The sequence below is a fragment of the Nyctereutes procyonoides genome, unplaced genomic scaffold (assembly GCF_905146905.1).
Source record: "Nyctereutes procyonoides isolate TBG_1078 unplaced genomic scaffold, NYPRO_anot_genome, whole genome shotgun sequence".
Classification (NCBI taxonomy): Eukaryota; Metazoa; Chordata; class Mammalia; order Carnivora; family Canidae; genus Nyctereutes; species Nyctereutes procyonoides.
This window is the reverse complement of record NW_026575131.1, coordinates 5,830,965-5,847,789: the sequence shown is the minus strand read 5'-3', so window position 1 is coordinate 5,847,789 and position 16,825 is coordinate 5,830,965. Positions and strand designations below refer to the sequence as shown.

The 16,825-nt window shown below is 43.9% G+C and overlaps 1 protein-coding gene across 2 annotated transcripts in view; it reads right to left on the bottom strand.

The window, feature by feature from the left end:
* Positions 1 to 2,836: 2,836 nt before the first annotated feature.
* Positions 2,837 to 16,825, bottom strand: part of TMEM40 (transmembrane protein 40) — a 32,943-nt gene continuing 18,954 nt past the window's right edge. The window contains exons 4-11 of one of the 2 annotated variants that reach the window (XM_055343834.1): positions 12,730 to 12,783; positions 10,197 to 10,232; positions 10,071 to 10,103; positions 9,640 to 9,687; positions 4,962 to 5,033; positions 4,806 to 4,880; positions 4,211 to 4,273; positions 2,837 to 3,447 (exon numbers count right to left, since the gene is read on the bottom strand). In XM_055343834.1, coding sequence (XP_055199809.1) covers positions 3,428 to 3,447; positions 4,211 to 4,273; positions 4,806 to 4,880; positions 4,962 to 5,033; positions 9,640 to 9,687; positions 10,071 to 10,103; positions 10,197 to 10,232; positions 12,730 to 12,783 — 401 coding nt within the window. In that variant the 3' untranslated portion in view covers positions 2,837 to 3,427. The remainder of the gene's footprint in view (positions 3,448 to 4,210; positions 4,274 to 4,805; positions 4,881 to 4,961; positions 5,034 to 9,639; positions 9,688 to 10,070; positions 10,104 to 10,196; positions 10,233 to 12,729; positions 12,784 to 16,825) is intronic. The other variant, XM_055343835.1, reaches the window with a different exon arrangement.

Sequence of the window (16,825 nt, the reverse complement as noted above, 5' to 3'; positions counted from 1 at the left end):
TCCTGTCTCTTCGTTTTCTCATCTCTAAAATGGAGATCATGACACATGCTACCTCACAGGGTTTCAATGAAGATGAAATGATATGATGTCTATCAAGAGCTTAGCTCCACAGCCAGCAAGTAAGAAGTATTGAACAGATGTTAGCCATTGATATTACTACCTAGATCTGGAGGGATTACTATGCAAAGCATGAAAAGCACAGTGGCTGGAAATGCTGCTTATGGAAAAATCCTTGTTATAGTGGAAAAATCCTTATTCTATGAGCAAGAGAAAAGGGCCCAAATAAAAAAAAAATAACTCCTGCACTAAAGACTCACAGGAAACACACCCAAATATTAATTGTAGTTGATTTTGGGTACTGGGATTTGGGGCAATTTTTTTTTCTAATGTAAATGTTAAAAAGGAAGCACTGTACTCTTCAAATTTATCTTCAGATATAATACAATCCTACTACAATTCCCACTGGCTTCTTTGTGAAGTTGAGGAGCTGCTTCTTTTTTTATATATATAATATTTATTTGTTTATTCATGATAAACAGAGAGAGAGAGAGAGAGAGAGAGAGAGAGAGAGAGAGAAAGGCAGAGGGAGAAGCAGGCTCCATGCCGGGAGCTCGACGTGGGACTCGATCCCGGGTCTCCAGGATCACACCCTGGTCCGAAGGCAGGCGCTGAACCGCTGAGCCACCCAGGGATCCCTGAGGAGCTGCTTCTAAAACTCATGTGGAAATGCAAGGGACCCAGAACAACAAAACAGTCTTGAGGAAGGGGAGTAAAGGTGAACTTTGCCCAGGACATCCATGTCAAGGCTGGGCTCAGAGCCAGATGTTGAGACAGCACAGTTGTGAGTATCAAGAACATTCCCTGCTCGGAGGTCACTATTCTTCTGAAATGAAGTAAGCTTCACTGAGAGAGGTGCCTTAGAACCAGAGTAGAAAAAAGAGAATGCAAAAGTGCTTGTAAATTCTCCAGTTTCACTGTTTCTGAAAGATGATTTTTTCACCAGACCACGGTCATTTGAGGAAAAAGGACACACAGTAAAATTTTCAGAAAGTTTCATTTATTCATTTAGAACCTTTTCTTTCTAATGCTTGCTTTTTTGATGTAAAACTATTCTTTCTTTTATAAAATGATGCTGATGGTTGATGTCCTTTGTTGTTTTTATGGTCTTCAATTAGCAAGGGAAAGAGTTGGCCACCCTCCTCTGACTTTTTTATATATTTACTTATTTACTTGAGAGAGAGCACGTATGCAAGTGGAGGTGGGGGAAGAGCAGGGGAGAGGGAGAGAGAATCTCAAGCAGGCTTCACATCCAGTGTGGAACTGGATGCAGGGCTTGATCTTAGGACCCTGAGATCATGACCTGAGCCGAAACCAAGAGTTGGCTGCTTATCTGACTGAGCCACTGAGGTGCCTTTATTTATTATAAATAAAATCAATTTTATTTATTTATTTTTAAAGATTTTATTTTTAAGTAATCTCTATATCCAACATGGGGCTCGAACTTAAAATCCCACGATCAAGACTGGCATGCTCCACCAACTGAGCCAGCCAGACACCCCCCTCCACTCATTTTTTAGAAAAATATTCTCTAATTCAGAAATCCCAAAGTCTGGAAACACTAGGGAAAACTGCAGGTGCCTCCTGACTGCTTTGCCTGGGGTGGAGGCCTAGACTAGCCACGCTCTATAAGGCAGCTTAGCATAAGGAGAGCACATGCTTGGGTTCAAATGGCAGCTCTGCCACTTACTGTGGGAACTCGAGCAAGTTACTAAAGCTCTTTGAGTCTCTGTTTCTCCATCTGCAAAATGAAGATGATTGACACCTCTCAAGGCTGCTGTGAGAATTAAATCAGATAACAAATGTGACTGTACTTGGACCATCTTATACTTAAGAAAGTATCCTCCAGGGAGCAGCCCTGGTGGCACAGCAGTGTAGTGCAGCCTGCAGCCCAGGGTGTGATCCTGGAGCCCCAAGATCGAGTTTGAGGTTGGGCTCTGCATGGAGCCTGCTTCTCCCTCTGCCTGTGTCTCTTCCTCTCTCTCTCTCTCTCTCTCTCTCTCTCTCTCATGAATAAATAAATAAAATCTTAAAAAAAAAAAAAGGAAGTATCCTCCAAGAATCTGTGAGCTCAGCAAAGGCCCCACTTTTCTCTTCTGCAAATTGAAGAGTTCTCATTCCTTCAATCATTCTTTATATTTCCCCTCTGGTCTCTTCTGTATGTTCTCTACTGTGTCACTATTGCTCTTAATATGTGAATCTGGAATTGAATACATGCTGTTGATGTGGACTAGCTGTATAAAGTAGGATCTAGGGGATTCCTGGATGGCGCAGCGGTTTGGCGCCTGCCTTTGGCCCAGGGTGCGATCCTGAGGACCTGGGATCGAGTCCCACGTCAGGCTCCCGGTGCATGGAGCGTGCTTCTCCCTCTGCCTGTGTCTCTGCCTCTCTCTCTCTGTGACTACCATAAATAAATAAAAATTAAAAAAAAAAAATAAAGTAGGATCTACTGTCACCTCCTTTAGATGCTATACATCCATTTATGCAACCCAAGTTTGCAATGGGTTTCTGTATATGTATGCTCCTATTTCACCCCTTTGGTATTTGTTTGGCTTAGAGTACCGAATGGCCCCAGATCTTTTCAAGGAATGCTTGCAAAACCCTGTTTCTGAACCTGTACAATTTGAATCTTGGACCGAAAGTGAGGGGTTATACTTTTATTCTCTTTTAAACTTTACCCAATAGACAAGGTGCACTCCCTGCCTAGATGGGGTCAAAGGACACTCCAAATGTGTTGTCATGCTCAAGAAACCTGAAGGAACATTTAGCTGACTCCTAGTCCAGGAAAGAAAACCTTTATTTGAATCTTGATGAAATCCAAGGCAGCAGGGCTGGGAGTAGGTGATGGGGCTAGAGAAGATGCCTTGATGTTTCGTCTTCAACATCTCGCCTGTATCAGGTTCACCCTAGAGGCCTGGCATGATGACTCCCTGCCTCGGGGCAGTGGGCTTTGTTTCCTCGAATAACTCTGCAAGATTTAGAGCTCACCTGGATGGCCTGGGGATTTGAAAGGAATCAGGAGCCCACGCGGATTACGGCTTGTGGGGCCCAGGGGTCTCGTACTGTCTCCCGACAGTAGTGACATCCTAGAATCCTCCTGCTGATCCAGGAAACCATGAAGGGCATAGGCCTAGCACCTTGCCTCTGCCTTCCATCCTGACAGCTGGATTGCACACCAGTGCTGCCCAAATGATACCTGGGTCCAGGCTGGTGCCAACGTTCAGACAACATGGAAGGAAAAGTGCTCTCTTTATTGCTCTAGACTGGCCTGCCTGCGTGTCTCCCAGGATGTGGCTCTGCCCTCGTGCACTCAGGAGATGCAGTGGTGGTCATGTTGGGGCCCAGCGTGGCTGCCAGCCCAGCACTGGCCTCAGTCAGTCTTCCTGAACCCTGGAAAAGAAAGCCCACAGGATGGCATGGGATTCTGAAGGCAGCCAGGCCTCCTTTCCACCATCATCCCCACATGCCCAAATAGTCCTCACAGCTGGGATCATGTGGTCACCCTAGAAGCCATGGGTCTCCATGACCCACAGCCACTGCAACTAATTTCCCCTTTATGAATTAAATGGGTTAGAGGAGACAGATATCCCCAGCACAGAGCCACACAGCCCCCTGGCCTCTCAGTTTTGAGATGCAACGGTAGGCACAGAGCTGCTGGTCAGAAACAAAGAGATCTCCTTTAGCACAGCCCAGCCACACTAGCTGTGTGACCCTCAGCAAGTCACTCCACCTCTCTGGGCCTCGGCTCCCTCATCAGTCAACTGCAACATGACTGAAGCACACCTAGTAGGCAAATAAAATTATGGCAAAAATAGCATTTGGGTTAGTTCTATGAGAGAATGAGGAACACCCAGATTCCCTTCACTTTTCCACTGTGTCCCACACTTAAGGACTTCTGCATCCATTCCTCCTCACGTGGTTTGCATCACATACTTGTGCAGTGGGTATTATTACACACATGATCCAGTGGAGGAAATGGAGGCTAAAAGATGATCCTGGGCCCCAGCGCTGGTCAATCGGCAGGGGTAGACCTTGAACCCAGGCCCCTGACTCCAGGCCCCGTGCTGTTTCCCATAGGCTAATAAGCCTCGATTGCAACGGAAGACTTTGATAGGGAGGAAGAAGGTGAACATAGGAAGTAGGCAAACATTACCCATCAGCCTAAGCTTCTGAAAGAGGGGGATGAAGCCATGCAGGACACTGTGGATCCGGTACACTGCTCACAAACAAAGAGAAAGGAGCTTGAGCTTTTTGCTCCAGCAAGGGATCCAGGGCCACCCACCTACTCTACCTCCGCCCCGCCCCCCTTGCCACCCCTTACAAAGGCCTCACCCACACAAACAAGGATTAATGGTGGAATTTCAGGCAGCCAGGTTAAGCTTAGATAATAGTACTGGAGTTATTATTATTAAAAACAATGACCTCGAACAGCAATAACAGTGCCAGGAAACTCAGTGAATTCAGGATCCCACTCCATGAACTGCCTTGTTTTCCATAGCTAGCTAATTCTGTTTGTTTGCCGCTTTAAACTGTTTTTGTTGCATTTTTGTGGAGCTGCCCATTTTTTTCCACAGGGTTTTGCCAACGACCTCACAGTGACCTCGAAAGTGGTCAGGAAGAAAACATGAGCATAAGGAAAGCTTTAAAAAAATGTTTAGGTTGTGGCTTTCTGGCCCCCGGTGAGCATCAGTGGGAGTCCAGCCACTCCCCCTAAAAAGTCTGTGTGTGGGGGGTTGCGGGGAGCTTACCCAGCCCAAAGTAGATGCCCACAGTCTCCAGGGAGGCGAAGGTGAGTAGGCCGACCCCAAGGGACATGAACCAGTCTGCCAGGGCAGCAGGGGAGAGAACAGTCAGCCTGCAAGTCTGAATCCTCCTATCCCCCGACCTGTTCCCACGGCCCTTACCTGCATAATAGTGATAACACACCAGCAAGGTCCCAATGGCAAAGCAGAGCAGGACAAAATGGAAAAACTCATCTGTAAAGGCAGAGGTGGGGAATTACTATTTGCTTCTTTCTCTCTCTCTCTCTCTTTTTTTGTTACTAAAAGTATTCCTGTCTCTGCTCCAGTGTGACTTTATTCAGACACACCGCTCCTGAATGGCCCAACTAAGAAAGCACCCCAGCCCCATTCCTTTCCAGGCTTTATCTCATTTTATTATTTTTCTAACACTGACACAACTCAACTTGTTATATCTTTATTACTACACTTATTCTCAAAAAAAAAAAAAAAGAAAAGAAAAGAAAAGAAAAAATGTGAAACAGATTTATTCTCTGTTCCCCTCAGTAGGTTGGTGGGTAGGAATTTTGCTCAGAGACTAAAGCACTGCCAGGCATGTAGGACTGCCCAGTATTTTGTTTGTCAAATGAATATTACATGCAATTGTAAAAAATGCAAATATGTCAAGCCTACAAGTTTTACAAGGCCCCATTTTCTCTCCCTAATCCCCCTCCTTAAAAGCAAGCAATGATTGTCAAAACCTTTCTAGGCATATATAGGCACATTTAAAAAACCAAAAGCAGGGAGGTATCACAAACCCAGATTTAAAGATATACTATAAAGCTATAGTAATCAAAACAGTATGGTACTGGCATAAAAATAGACACATAGGTCAATAGAACAGAATAGAGAATCCAGAAAGAAAGCCATGCTTTTATGGTCAATTAATCATCAACAAAGGAGGCAAGAATATTCAATGGAAAAAAGAGAGTCTCTTCAACAAATAGTATTGGGAAACCGGGACAGCGACATGCCAAAGAATGAAACTGGACCGCTTTCTTACAGTGTACACAAAAATAAATTCAAAATGGATGAAAGACCTATATGTGAGACAGGAAACTACAAAATTCCTTGCAGAAAACATAGACAGCAATTCCTTTGACATCAGCCATAGCAACTTCTTTCTAGATATGTCTCCTGAGGCAAGGGAAACAAAAGCAAAATTAAACAAATGGGACAGGGGATCCCTGGGTGGCACAGCAATTTGGCGCCTGCCTTTGGCCCGGGGCGTGATCCTGGGGACCCGGGATCGAGTCCCACGTCGGGCTCCCGGTGCATGGAGCCTGCTTCTCCCTCTGCCTATGTCTGTGCCTCTCTCTCTCTCTCTCTCTGTGCGACTATCATAAATAAAAAATAAATAAATAAATAAACAAATGGGACGACACCAAAATACAAGCTTCTGCACAGTGAAGGAAACCATCAACAAAACATAAAGGCAACCTTTGGAATGGGAGGAGACATTTGCAAATGACATATCTGATAAGAGGTTAATATCCAAAGTATATAAAGAATTTATATAACTTTTATCTATTTATTTATTCATTTGACAGAGAAATAGAGAGAGCTCAAGCAGAGGGAGCAGCAGAGGGAGAGAGAGAACCAGACCCCCCACTGAGCAGGGAGCCTGGTGGGGGGCTCGATCTCAGGACCCAGGGATCACAACTTGAACTGAATGCAGATGCTTAAACAACTGAGCCACCCAGGTGCCCCAGAATTTATATAACTTAACAACAACAATAATAATAACAATCCGAATAAAAATGGGCAGAAACATAAAGAGACATTTTTCCAAAGAAGACATACAGATGGCCAATAGATGCATGAAAAGATGCTCAACATCACTCATCATCAGGGAAACGCAAATGAAAAACAAAATGAGATATCACCTCATTCCTGTCAGAATGACTAAAATAAAAAAGACAAGGGATCCCTGGGTGGCGCAGCGGTTTGGCGCCTGCCTTTGGCCCGGGGCGTGATCCTGGAGACCCGGGATCGAATCCCATGTCGGGCTCCTGGTGCATGGAGCCTGCTTCTCCCTCTGCCTGTGTCTCTGCCTCTCTCTCTCTCTCTCTCTGTGTGACTATCATAAATAAATAAAAAAAAAAATTAAAAAAAAAATAAAAAATAAAATAAAATAAAATAAAAAAGACAAGAAATAACAAGTGCTGGCAAGGATGTAGAGAAAAAGGAACCCTCATGTACTCTTGGTGGGAATGAAAAGTGTTGTAGCCATTGTGGCAAACCAACTATGGAGGTTCCTCAAAAAATTTAAAATAGTATTACCATACAATCCAGTAATTCCACTACTGGGTGTTTACTCAAAGAAAAAGAAAACACTAATTTGAAAAGATATATGCACCCCTGTGTCTATTGTAGCATTGTTTATAACATTCAGATTATGGAAGCAACGCACATGTCCATTGATGAATGAATGGATAAAGAAAAAAGTGGTATGTATATATTATGGAATATTACCCAGTCATAAAAATAATGAGATCTTGCCATTTGCAACAACATGGATGGACTTAGAGGGTATAATGCTATGTGAACCAAGTCAGTCAGAGAAAGATAAACATCATATGACTTCACTCATACATGAATTTAAGGAACAAAACAAACATACAAACAAAGAAAAAAAGGAGACAAACAAAAAACCTAGATTCTTAAATAGAACACACTGATAGTCACCAGAGGAGAGGTGTGGGGTGGGGGGTGAAACAGGTGAAAGGGATAAAGAGTAAGTTATGATGAGCATTGAGAAATGTGTGGGATTCTTGAATCATTATATTGTACACCTGAAACTAATATAACACTATCTGTTAACTGTACTTGAATTTTTAAGAAAAGCAGGACCAGTTTGTTCAGCTGCAGCTCTATCATTTGCTTTCTTCCTCTCATGGATAGATCAGGGCCATTTTTCCATCTCAGAACATATGTAGATCTGCCCTGGTTTTTTTGATGGCTGCATAGTGTTCCATAGTATAAACTTAATTTATTTGTCCTACGGATGTCTGATTTTTTTGCTGTTACTGTTGCTGCACCAAATAACACTACACATGAATCTCTGTGCACATATCTCTGTGGGCCCAATGGCCAGAAGTGCCTTGGTGGGTTCTCATTGCTCACAGAAGTATGGTGAGGAGCTGAGGGCAGGTTCTGTGACTTGGGCAGGTGTTCAGGTGTGCTCTGTGACTAAGGCCCTCCTGCACTTTGCCAGGCACTGGGCCAGTCACTGTGGAGAGAACACAGGGCCCTTGACTCGGCCACGGAGTTGTGATTACAGAAGGCTCTGCTGTCTGTGTCTGAAGGGCAATGAGCAAGGGTCAGGGTAGCATTAAAGACACAGGGGTTGGGATTCCTGGGTGGCGCAGTGGTTTGGCGCCTGCCTTTGGCCCAGGGCGCGATCCTGGAGACCCGGGATCGAGTCCTACGTCGGGCTCCTGGTGCATGGAGCCTGCTTCTCCCTCTGCCTATGTCTCTGCCTCTCTCTCTCTCTCTCTCTCTCTCTCTCTCTCTGTGACTATCACAAATAAATAAAAAATTTAAAAAAAGACGCAGGGGTTGGGGGCAGCCTGGGTGGCTCAGTGGTTTAGCACCACCTTCAGCCCGGGGTGTGATCCTGGGGACCCAGGATGGAGTCTCACGTTGGGCTCCCTGCGTGGAGCCTGCTTCTCCCTCTGCCTGTGTCTCTGCCTCTCTCTCTCTCCCTCTGTGTCTCTCATGAATAAATAAATAAATAAAATCTTAAAAAAAAAGATGCAGGGGTTCTGGACTAAGATTTTGCAGTAGGAAGGAGACAGAAAAGGAAATCACCTTCTTGCTTTGGAGTATAATGTCATGTCCTGTACTTTGGGAATCTCCATCTTATACCAATGTAGTGGTATTTGGTGCAACAACAGTAACAGCAAAAAATCAGACACATCTAGGTTCATCAGTGGGTGACTGGACAAATAAGTTTATACCATGGAACACTATGCAGCCATCAAAAAGAACAGGCCCAGGAAAGTTGTAAAACCCTAGTTCATGGAACCTTGAGTGGCTCAACAGTTTAGTGCCTGCCTTTCGCCCAGGGCGTGATCCTGGGGTCCTGGGATTGAGTCCCACATTGGGCTCCCTGCGAGGAGCCTGCTTCTCCCTCTGCCTGTGTCTCTGCCTCTCTCTCTATGTCTGTCATAAATCAATAAATAAAATATTTAAAAAATAAAAAACCTGGTTCATTTAGCTGGACAGAGGCAGAGTCAGGGACTCACACCAAGGTCTCCCACTCCCTGAAGGTGAACCTTTGCAACAACCCCAGATGTTTCTAGGACAACTGCCATTTGTTTCATAAAACACCCTGGTCTCCTGTCCCTTTCCCGTCCTCCCCCGTGAAGCCCTCATGGACTCCAGGCTTAAAACAATGGAGCTCCTTCCAGTTCTCATGGCTCCTTCCCTAGAGTCCAGGCTAATCTAACCTCAGGCTTCCTCACCCCACTTCCAACTCCCCATCATGGCCAGAGGGCTAGAGGGGAGCATTTATCATCCCTGTGACTGTATAGCAGAAGAGACACAGGACCAGGGTTCGAGGCCAGGTTATGCCAGTCGCTAGTTGAAAGGTCACACTCCATCCCTGGGCCTTCGTTTCCATATCTACACAAAGCGAGCATTGTATCACCTTCCTGAGGTGATTCTAAATGGAGGAGTTTGCAAGTAGGGCACACGACAGAGGTGGGCTATGATCATTGTTTTTCTAGGCCACCAGAGGACTTTCTCCCTGTAGAAATCTGACCAAAGAGAAGCAGTTTTGGGGAACTTATTTCCTTACCATCTTTCTTTATATTCAGTCTTCTCAACTCAGAGGCCTCTACTTCTCCTTAAGAACAAGAGAGAGACGAGTATTGAAATTGATGAAGGAGGACAGGTGGGGTTTTCTCTTCCCTGCTTCCCTGAGACTGGCTCTCCTGGGTTCTTCTTCCCAGGACAGAGGGCCCTCACCGCAGGACCAGTCAGAGCAAAGCTGTGAAGGTAGGGGTATCTGTCGTTGGGACCTCCACTCACTCCTCTCCTCACTACACAGGCCCAAGTCTGCATTCTGTTTCCTTTCCTTGGAGATATCTTTCCAGAATCAAGGTGATGCTCTGGTTGGTGCTGTCATTTCTGCTGTGACTGACCTGCCCTCTCAGGCTGTCTGATCCTGTCCTAACCCCCTGGAATCCAGGCCACCTCCCCCTCTCCTCTTGGAGTTTGTGTATTTACCACTCGCAGGGTCAGAGCCTTTTCTTCGGAGTCCTGGAAATTAGAAATCCAAAATTAGTGCCTTAACAGTGCCCAGACTGCCCATCATCAGCACTGACAACCCACTTCCCCTAAGTGGACACTTACCTGATTCTCCAGAGGGCACCACCTCTCTAGGGGCACCTACATGGGAGGAAAATCAGTTATCATGTACATATCCCTTATCCTCTGGGTGGAGATAAGTTACACTGTGGGGAAGGTGGATCTCACTCAGAGACTTTACGTGTGACTGGGGTGACTGGAGCAAGGCAGCCACCACCCACCAGGCACTGTAGGAATGCTTGTCTAGTGTTTATAGGTCATTCAAATTCCCACAAGAAGCCAGAAATCCAGGTTTTTACATCAACATCTTGATTATAAGAAAGGCTGGCAACTCTTGTAGTCCATGGAATCAAGATGTCATTGTTTGTGAGACATGACATTATTTCACATATCACTATGTAAGGAAAAGACACTGCCAATTTTAATTATAGGTTGCCAGTGATTTTAAGATGCATCCTGATTTCTGAGATGTCTAAATGTGAAAAAGTATGAGTTGATGAAATGTAACAACAACAATAATAATAAGATGACGCTATGGGACATAAAACACATCTGCACACATGTGGTCACCAGTTTACAACCTGTGCCTGTTCTTGACTATGCAAGATACAGGTGATGACACCCAGGCACGTGGACCCAAGCCCACTAGGCTCTGAGTTGGTGGAAGCCCAGATGGGTTGCACACTGGGAACCCCAGCCCCATACCCTGAGTGTTGACCTTGTCTGGGCTGCTGAGGCTGATGTGAGCCTTATGTAGCTGTCCCAAGCTGCAGCTTCCCCATTAATCTTGTCTACAGTGGCCTACCCACCCCATTTATCCTGATTCTTGGTGACTATTCTATTTCCTGGTGGCCTCTCTCCTGGCCTGTCCAATCCTTCCACTCAAGGGCAGGCAGGACCCCATATAGCCACTACCAGCAGCAGTCATCATGCCTGCACACTTTCCATCCTTCAGGTCAGCCCCAGGACATAGTACCAGAAGGGGGCACTCAGCACATGACAATAAGCATGCTGAACTGTTTTAGGGCTACTATGCAAATAGAAAACATTATCTGCAAGTTACTTAAGGGTGGACGGTATGAAGGGTACATACCTACTAGAAAAAGATGAAATGAGACCAACTCCAAGAATGTAATTTACTAAGAAGCTCCAGTGTCTTGGGGGGGGGAGGGAGTAATTCACAAATCTGTGATGATATCTATGTTTTCTACAGTAAATATGAATTACTTTTATGATGAGAAAAACGTATTTTTAAAGATTTTGTTTTTAAGTAATCTCTACACCCAATGTGGAGTTTGAACTCACCTTGAGATCAAGTCACATGCTCCATTGACTGAATGAGCCAGGCACTCAAGAAACATTTTTTAAAAATATTTATTTATTTATTTATTTGAGAGTGGCGTGGAGGGAGAGAGACTCTCAAGCAGGCTCCTCAGTGACCACGGAACTTGATGCAGGGCTCGATCTTAGGGCCTTAAGAGCATGACCTGAGTCCTAATCAAGATTTGGATGCTTAACTGACTGTGTCACCCAGGCACCCCCAAAAACATTTTTAAATATTTGTAAACGTAACAGTTTCTCTCTCTCATTTTACACCCAGTGAAACTATTCTTATACTACCTGAGTAATAAAAACATTTTTCTAAACCAAGTAATACTTGTTTTTGTGAGAAAAAAAAAAGGAAGGAAAGAAAATTAGAAAATCCAGTTAAGCAAATAAAACAGTGTAACTATTACTCACAATGCTACCACCCAGAGGCAGCCATGGGTAATATCTTGATGCAGAAATTAAAATATTTCATTTACATTTCTTAGAAGGTGTATGTGTTTCTTGTTGGTTTTCTTGGGTTATTATCAGGTGTTAGGAGACTACATAGGTAGGGGCATAGAAATATTGGATTAAAGAAAATCAAGATTTTTTTTAAGTAATCTCTACACCCAATATGGGGCTTAAAATCACAACCCCAAGATCACAAGTCATGTACTGTACTAACTGAGGCAGGCAGGCGCCCCATGGATTAAACAAAGTTAAATGGGTTTTCTTGTCTGCAGTATGCAGTTTTTAGGCTTTTTGGCAAACTGGTTCATTCTTACAAATTGTTCTCATTTCATCAAAGTGCTACCAAGCCAAGTGCCATAATGTTTGTATCTCCTTGCTGTAATAATCATGATGCCTGGAGATCATTATTCCATAACATGAGTTTTTTAGAAATCGGATCCTTAATTTTCCTGTACCCCTGTAAACAGCCCACTATTCCAAGACACTGGGTACTAATCATGTTCCATTTTGCTGGCTGGAAGTTCAGGCGCAGAAAGATTGGGTGACTGACCTAAGTCACCCTACAAGTCAAGGTTATAGTTTGGAAGAGAATCTGGGACAGCCTCACCATGGTAGAAAATGCTTGCCCCCATCACCATCCACCAGTGTTCTAACCATTCATCTTGTCATAACTCTGATATTTTTCTAGCATTTCTCAGTTATGAAACACCCTCATAAACTTGTTTCTGTCCAACAAAGCCCAAAGGCCTCATGTACTTTGTGTAGTTCTTTTCTCCAAAGCCACTGGACAATGACTTACCTCCGTAGAGCTGAAGCTCATCCTTCAAGAGGTCAGGTTCCTCATGCTCAGTACCTGAGTGGAGATAACCCCCCTTTAGTTAGCTATCCCGTCACAGCACCCCAGGGCAGCTTCCATCTCCCACCTAGCCAAAGCCTTAAAAAGTAAGCACAGTCCTTGTTTGTGCTGGAGGTGAGCCGGGCAGTTCTTCAAGAGGCAAGACAGCCTTATGAGTACTTTCTCTTTACCTTGTCTGACTCCCCCCACACACCCAAAGGTGACTGTGGTTGGTTTCCTGACAAAGAATTGAGGGTCTGAGTGGACCTGGGCCTCCTTCAAAGTCAATAGTAAGAGTTGTCATTTATTGAGCACTTACTAGGTATCTATATAGAACTAAGTTATTTATTATTTATTTATTTTAAAGATTTTTTTAAAAAATTATTTATTTATTCATGAGAGACAGAGAGAGTCAGAGACACAGGAGGAGGGAGAAGTAGGCTCCATGCGGTGTGCCCAATGTGGCACTCCAACACAGGACCGCAGGATCACGGCCTGAGCTGAAGGCAGACGCTCAACCACTGAGCCACCTAGGCGTCCCTATTTTAAAGATTTATTTATTAGAGAGAGAGAGCATGCACAGACGGAGAGGGTAAAGGAGAGGGAGAAGCAGACTCCCTGCTCAGCAGGGAGCCTGACATGGGGCTCCATCCCAGGACTTGGGAATCATGATCTGAGCCAAAGGGAGATGCCTAACTGACTGAGCCACCCAGGCACTCCAAGAACTATATTAAACTATATTTAATATTTCATTAGATCCTTATGGAAATCTTGTGCAGAAGTTATTAGTATCTCTCCCTCCCAATTTTATGGGTAAGGAAACTAAAGCTCACAAAATTAAATTATTCCCTGAAGGTCACACAGCCAGTAAGTAGCAATTCCAAAGCCCAGATAGATCTGTCACCAAAGTCTACAATCCTAATCACTTTTTTAAAAAATTATTTATTTATTTGAGGGAAACCACAAGAGCATGAGCACATGCATGAGTAGTGGGAGGGGCAGAAGGAGATAATCTTTGAGCTGATTCCCCACTGAGCAAGGAGACTGACTAGGGGCTCCATCACATAATCCATGAGATGATGACCAGAGCTGACACCAAGAATCCGATGCTTAACTGACTGAGCCACCCAGGCTCCCCCTAATCACTTTTATCTTCAGAAATAGAACCCAGAACTCAACTTCAGCTTCAAGGTCAGCATTTATTAAGCATGTCATGTGTGCTAGGTTCTGTCCTAGGCATTAATCCAGGCTCTTTCCCCATGCTCTTTTCTTCCTAAAATGCATTTAGGCCAAAATTTACTTAAAAATTTTTATTTTTGCCAAAATTTTCTCCTGGTTGTAAAAATAGAACATGCCCATTGTATAATATTTATAGTATAGGACAGATCAAAAAAGTGAAAATAAAAATCACCCATAATTTAACCATCCAGAAATAACCACTACCAACATTTTGCTATTTTCCCTTCCAGCCTTATTTATAACCACATATGTGTGAATTTTTACAGGGTATACATGAGATCAGACGAATTATAAGATTTGACATCTTTCTTTTTCACTTCAGAGATATGTGAATAACAGAGCTGTAGCCAAGAGAGGGTGTACTTTGCTGTTATTGGACACTAGGCTGCTTGCTACTGATGCCTCACTATAAACCATGCTGTTAGGGGCGCCTGGGTGGCCCAGTGGTTCAGTGTCTGTCTGTGGCTCCGGGTGTGATCCTGGAGTCCTGGGATCGAGTTCTACGTCGGGTTCCTCACAGGGAGCTTGCTTCTCCCTCTGCCTATGTCTCTGTCCCCCCCCCTCTCTCTTTGTGTGTGTGTGTGTGTGTGTGTCTCATGAATAAATAAAATATTTAAAAAAATAAAAAATAGGGGCAGCCCCGGTGGCGCAGCGGTTTAGCGCCACCTGCAGCCTGGGGTGCGATCCTGGAGACCTGGGATCAAGTCCCACGTCAGGCTTCCTGTATGGAGCCTGCTTCTCTCTCTGCCTGTGTCTCTGCCTGTGTTTCTGCACCTCTCTCTCTCTGTGTCTCTATGAATAAATAAACAAAACTTTTAAAAAATTAAATAAATAAATAAATAAATAAATAAATAAATAAATAAATAAAAAATAAATAACCATGCTGTGAGGAACATCCACACATAGGCATGCTCAATCCCACTGAGAAACTCAACAGTGAGCTGAGTGGGCAAAGGAGAAATGGTGAGGCCTCTTGTCTACCGGGCTAGCTGTCCCTGGGGTGGGTGTCCAGCCCCCCTGAGTTGGCTGACATTTTCCAGTTACTTCTGAGTGCTGATCCTCATCACTGCTCTCTGCAGGGAACAAATAGAAGCTATAGGAGAACCTAGGTCTGGAACAAGCCTGAAATACATTGGTTCTGGGGTTCTCAGAATTTAGCTTATGTGAGGAGTGTGACCTGGAGGAAAGAGAGCTCTTTGGGGGATGGGAGGCATAGGAGAGCTGCCACAAACTTTCTGTGTCATCTTGGACAAATCATTTAATATTTCCACTGCTGCTTTCATGAAGTAAGACAAGATCATCCAAGGTATCATATTATAAGCACAAGGCTGTGTCATCTCAGTGTTCCCACAACATCATGCTGACTGTTTGCTCCCACCTGGAAGGCTCTTCCCATTTGTCTCTTTTATCTTGAATCTTAAGAGGTAGAAAGGCTTTTCCAACTGCCCCAGGTCACACTCATCTTTGGCCTCCCTCATCTGGAGTTATATAGCATTAACTGTGCTTGATACTGTGGACATGAGGGTCAGTGGTGGTGGTGTCCATCTCTCCAATCATCTTGAGCTCCTGATGGACAAGGCCTGGGTCCTTACTGTTCTAAGAGTGCCTGGAGGAGGAGCCTGATCAAGACTTGAAGAATGACAGTCTTGTTTGCACTCTTGGACCGGTCAGCATTGCAAGAAATTCCTGGTTTCAGGTCCAGAGGACTCCCTTTTCCTTAGAATGATCAAGATGGCTCTGGCAATGCCTAGGTCCCTCAGTGTACTTGGGAAGCTCTTGCTCAGTTGTGGATAAACTTTAAATTTCCAGGAAGTCAGATTAACTGTGCTTTAAAATCTGTGCATATGTGATCTCGGCTAGATACAGAGAAAAAAGTATCAAGAAGTACATCAAGATTACAACAGCAGTGTTTATCTCAGGAGATAGAGGATTTTGGTTCACTCCTGTTTTCTTCTTTTCTGTATTTTATAAGATTAATCAATGTTAAAAAAAAAAGGCTTTTTCATTGCATTTTGCAAAATATCAAACAATACAGAAAATGAAAGCAAAAATTGCTCCAAATTCTATCTGCCAGGGACAACTCCCATCAACATGCAAATGAACATTATTTTAGCTTTCTCTAGGACATATTCATAATACATAATTTTTTTAAAGTAGGCTCTATGCCCAGTATGGCCCCTATGAGGCACTTGTACTCATGACCCTGAGATCAAGGACTGAGCTGAGATCAAAATTACTTTTTATGAAAGGTATTACAGAATTATAGGCTGTATAAAAAGAGGACAACTTTTGTATATACTCTCTAATTCAATTACTTAAAAAATTAAGCTTGGCAGAAAGAGTCATAGTTTGTTGCTCATGCCCCCAGTATCCATCCCAAAGCCTGGCACATAGTTGGTGCTCAATAAATATTTATTGAATAAATGTAAGGAAATACACTAATATATGTATTTAGTGGTTATCTCTGGGTGACAGAGGAAAGGATGATTTTCTTCTTCTTTCTACTTCCTTATATGCTCCATATTTTCTACAGTATTTTTATGTGTAATCTTCCACAATCAAAAGTTTGTTTTTTTTAGAAAGTCTGTAAGCAGGGGAAGGGGCAAAGGGAGAGAGAGAGAGAAGATCTTCAAGCAGACCCTATGCCAAGCAAGGAGCCCATCTCGGGGCTCAATCTTATGACCCTGAGATCATGACCTGAGCCAAAACCAAGAGTCAGACACTCATCCAACTGAGCCACTGAGGTACCCCTCTCTTCCTTTTCTTAATAACATTTTCTTTTCTCTAACTTACTTTATTGTAAGAAAACGAGATACAGAAT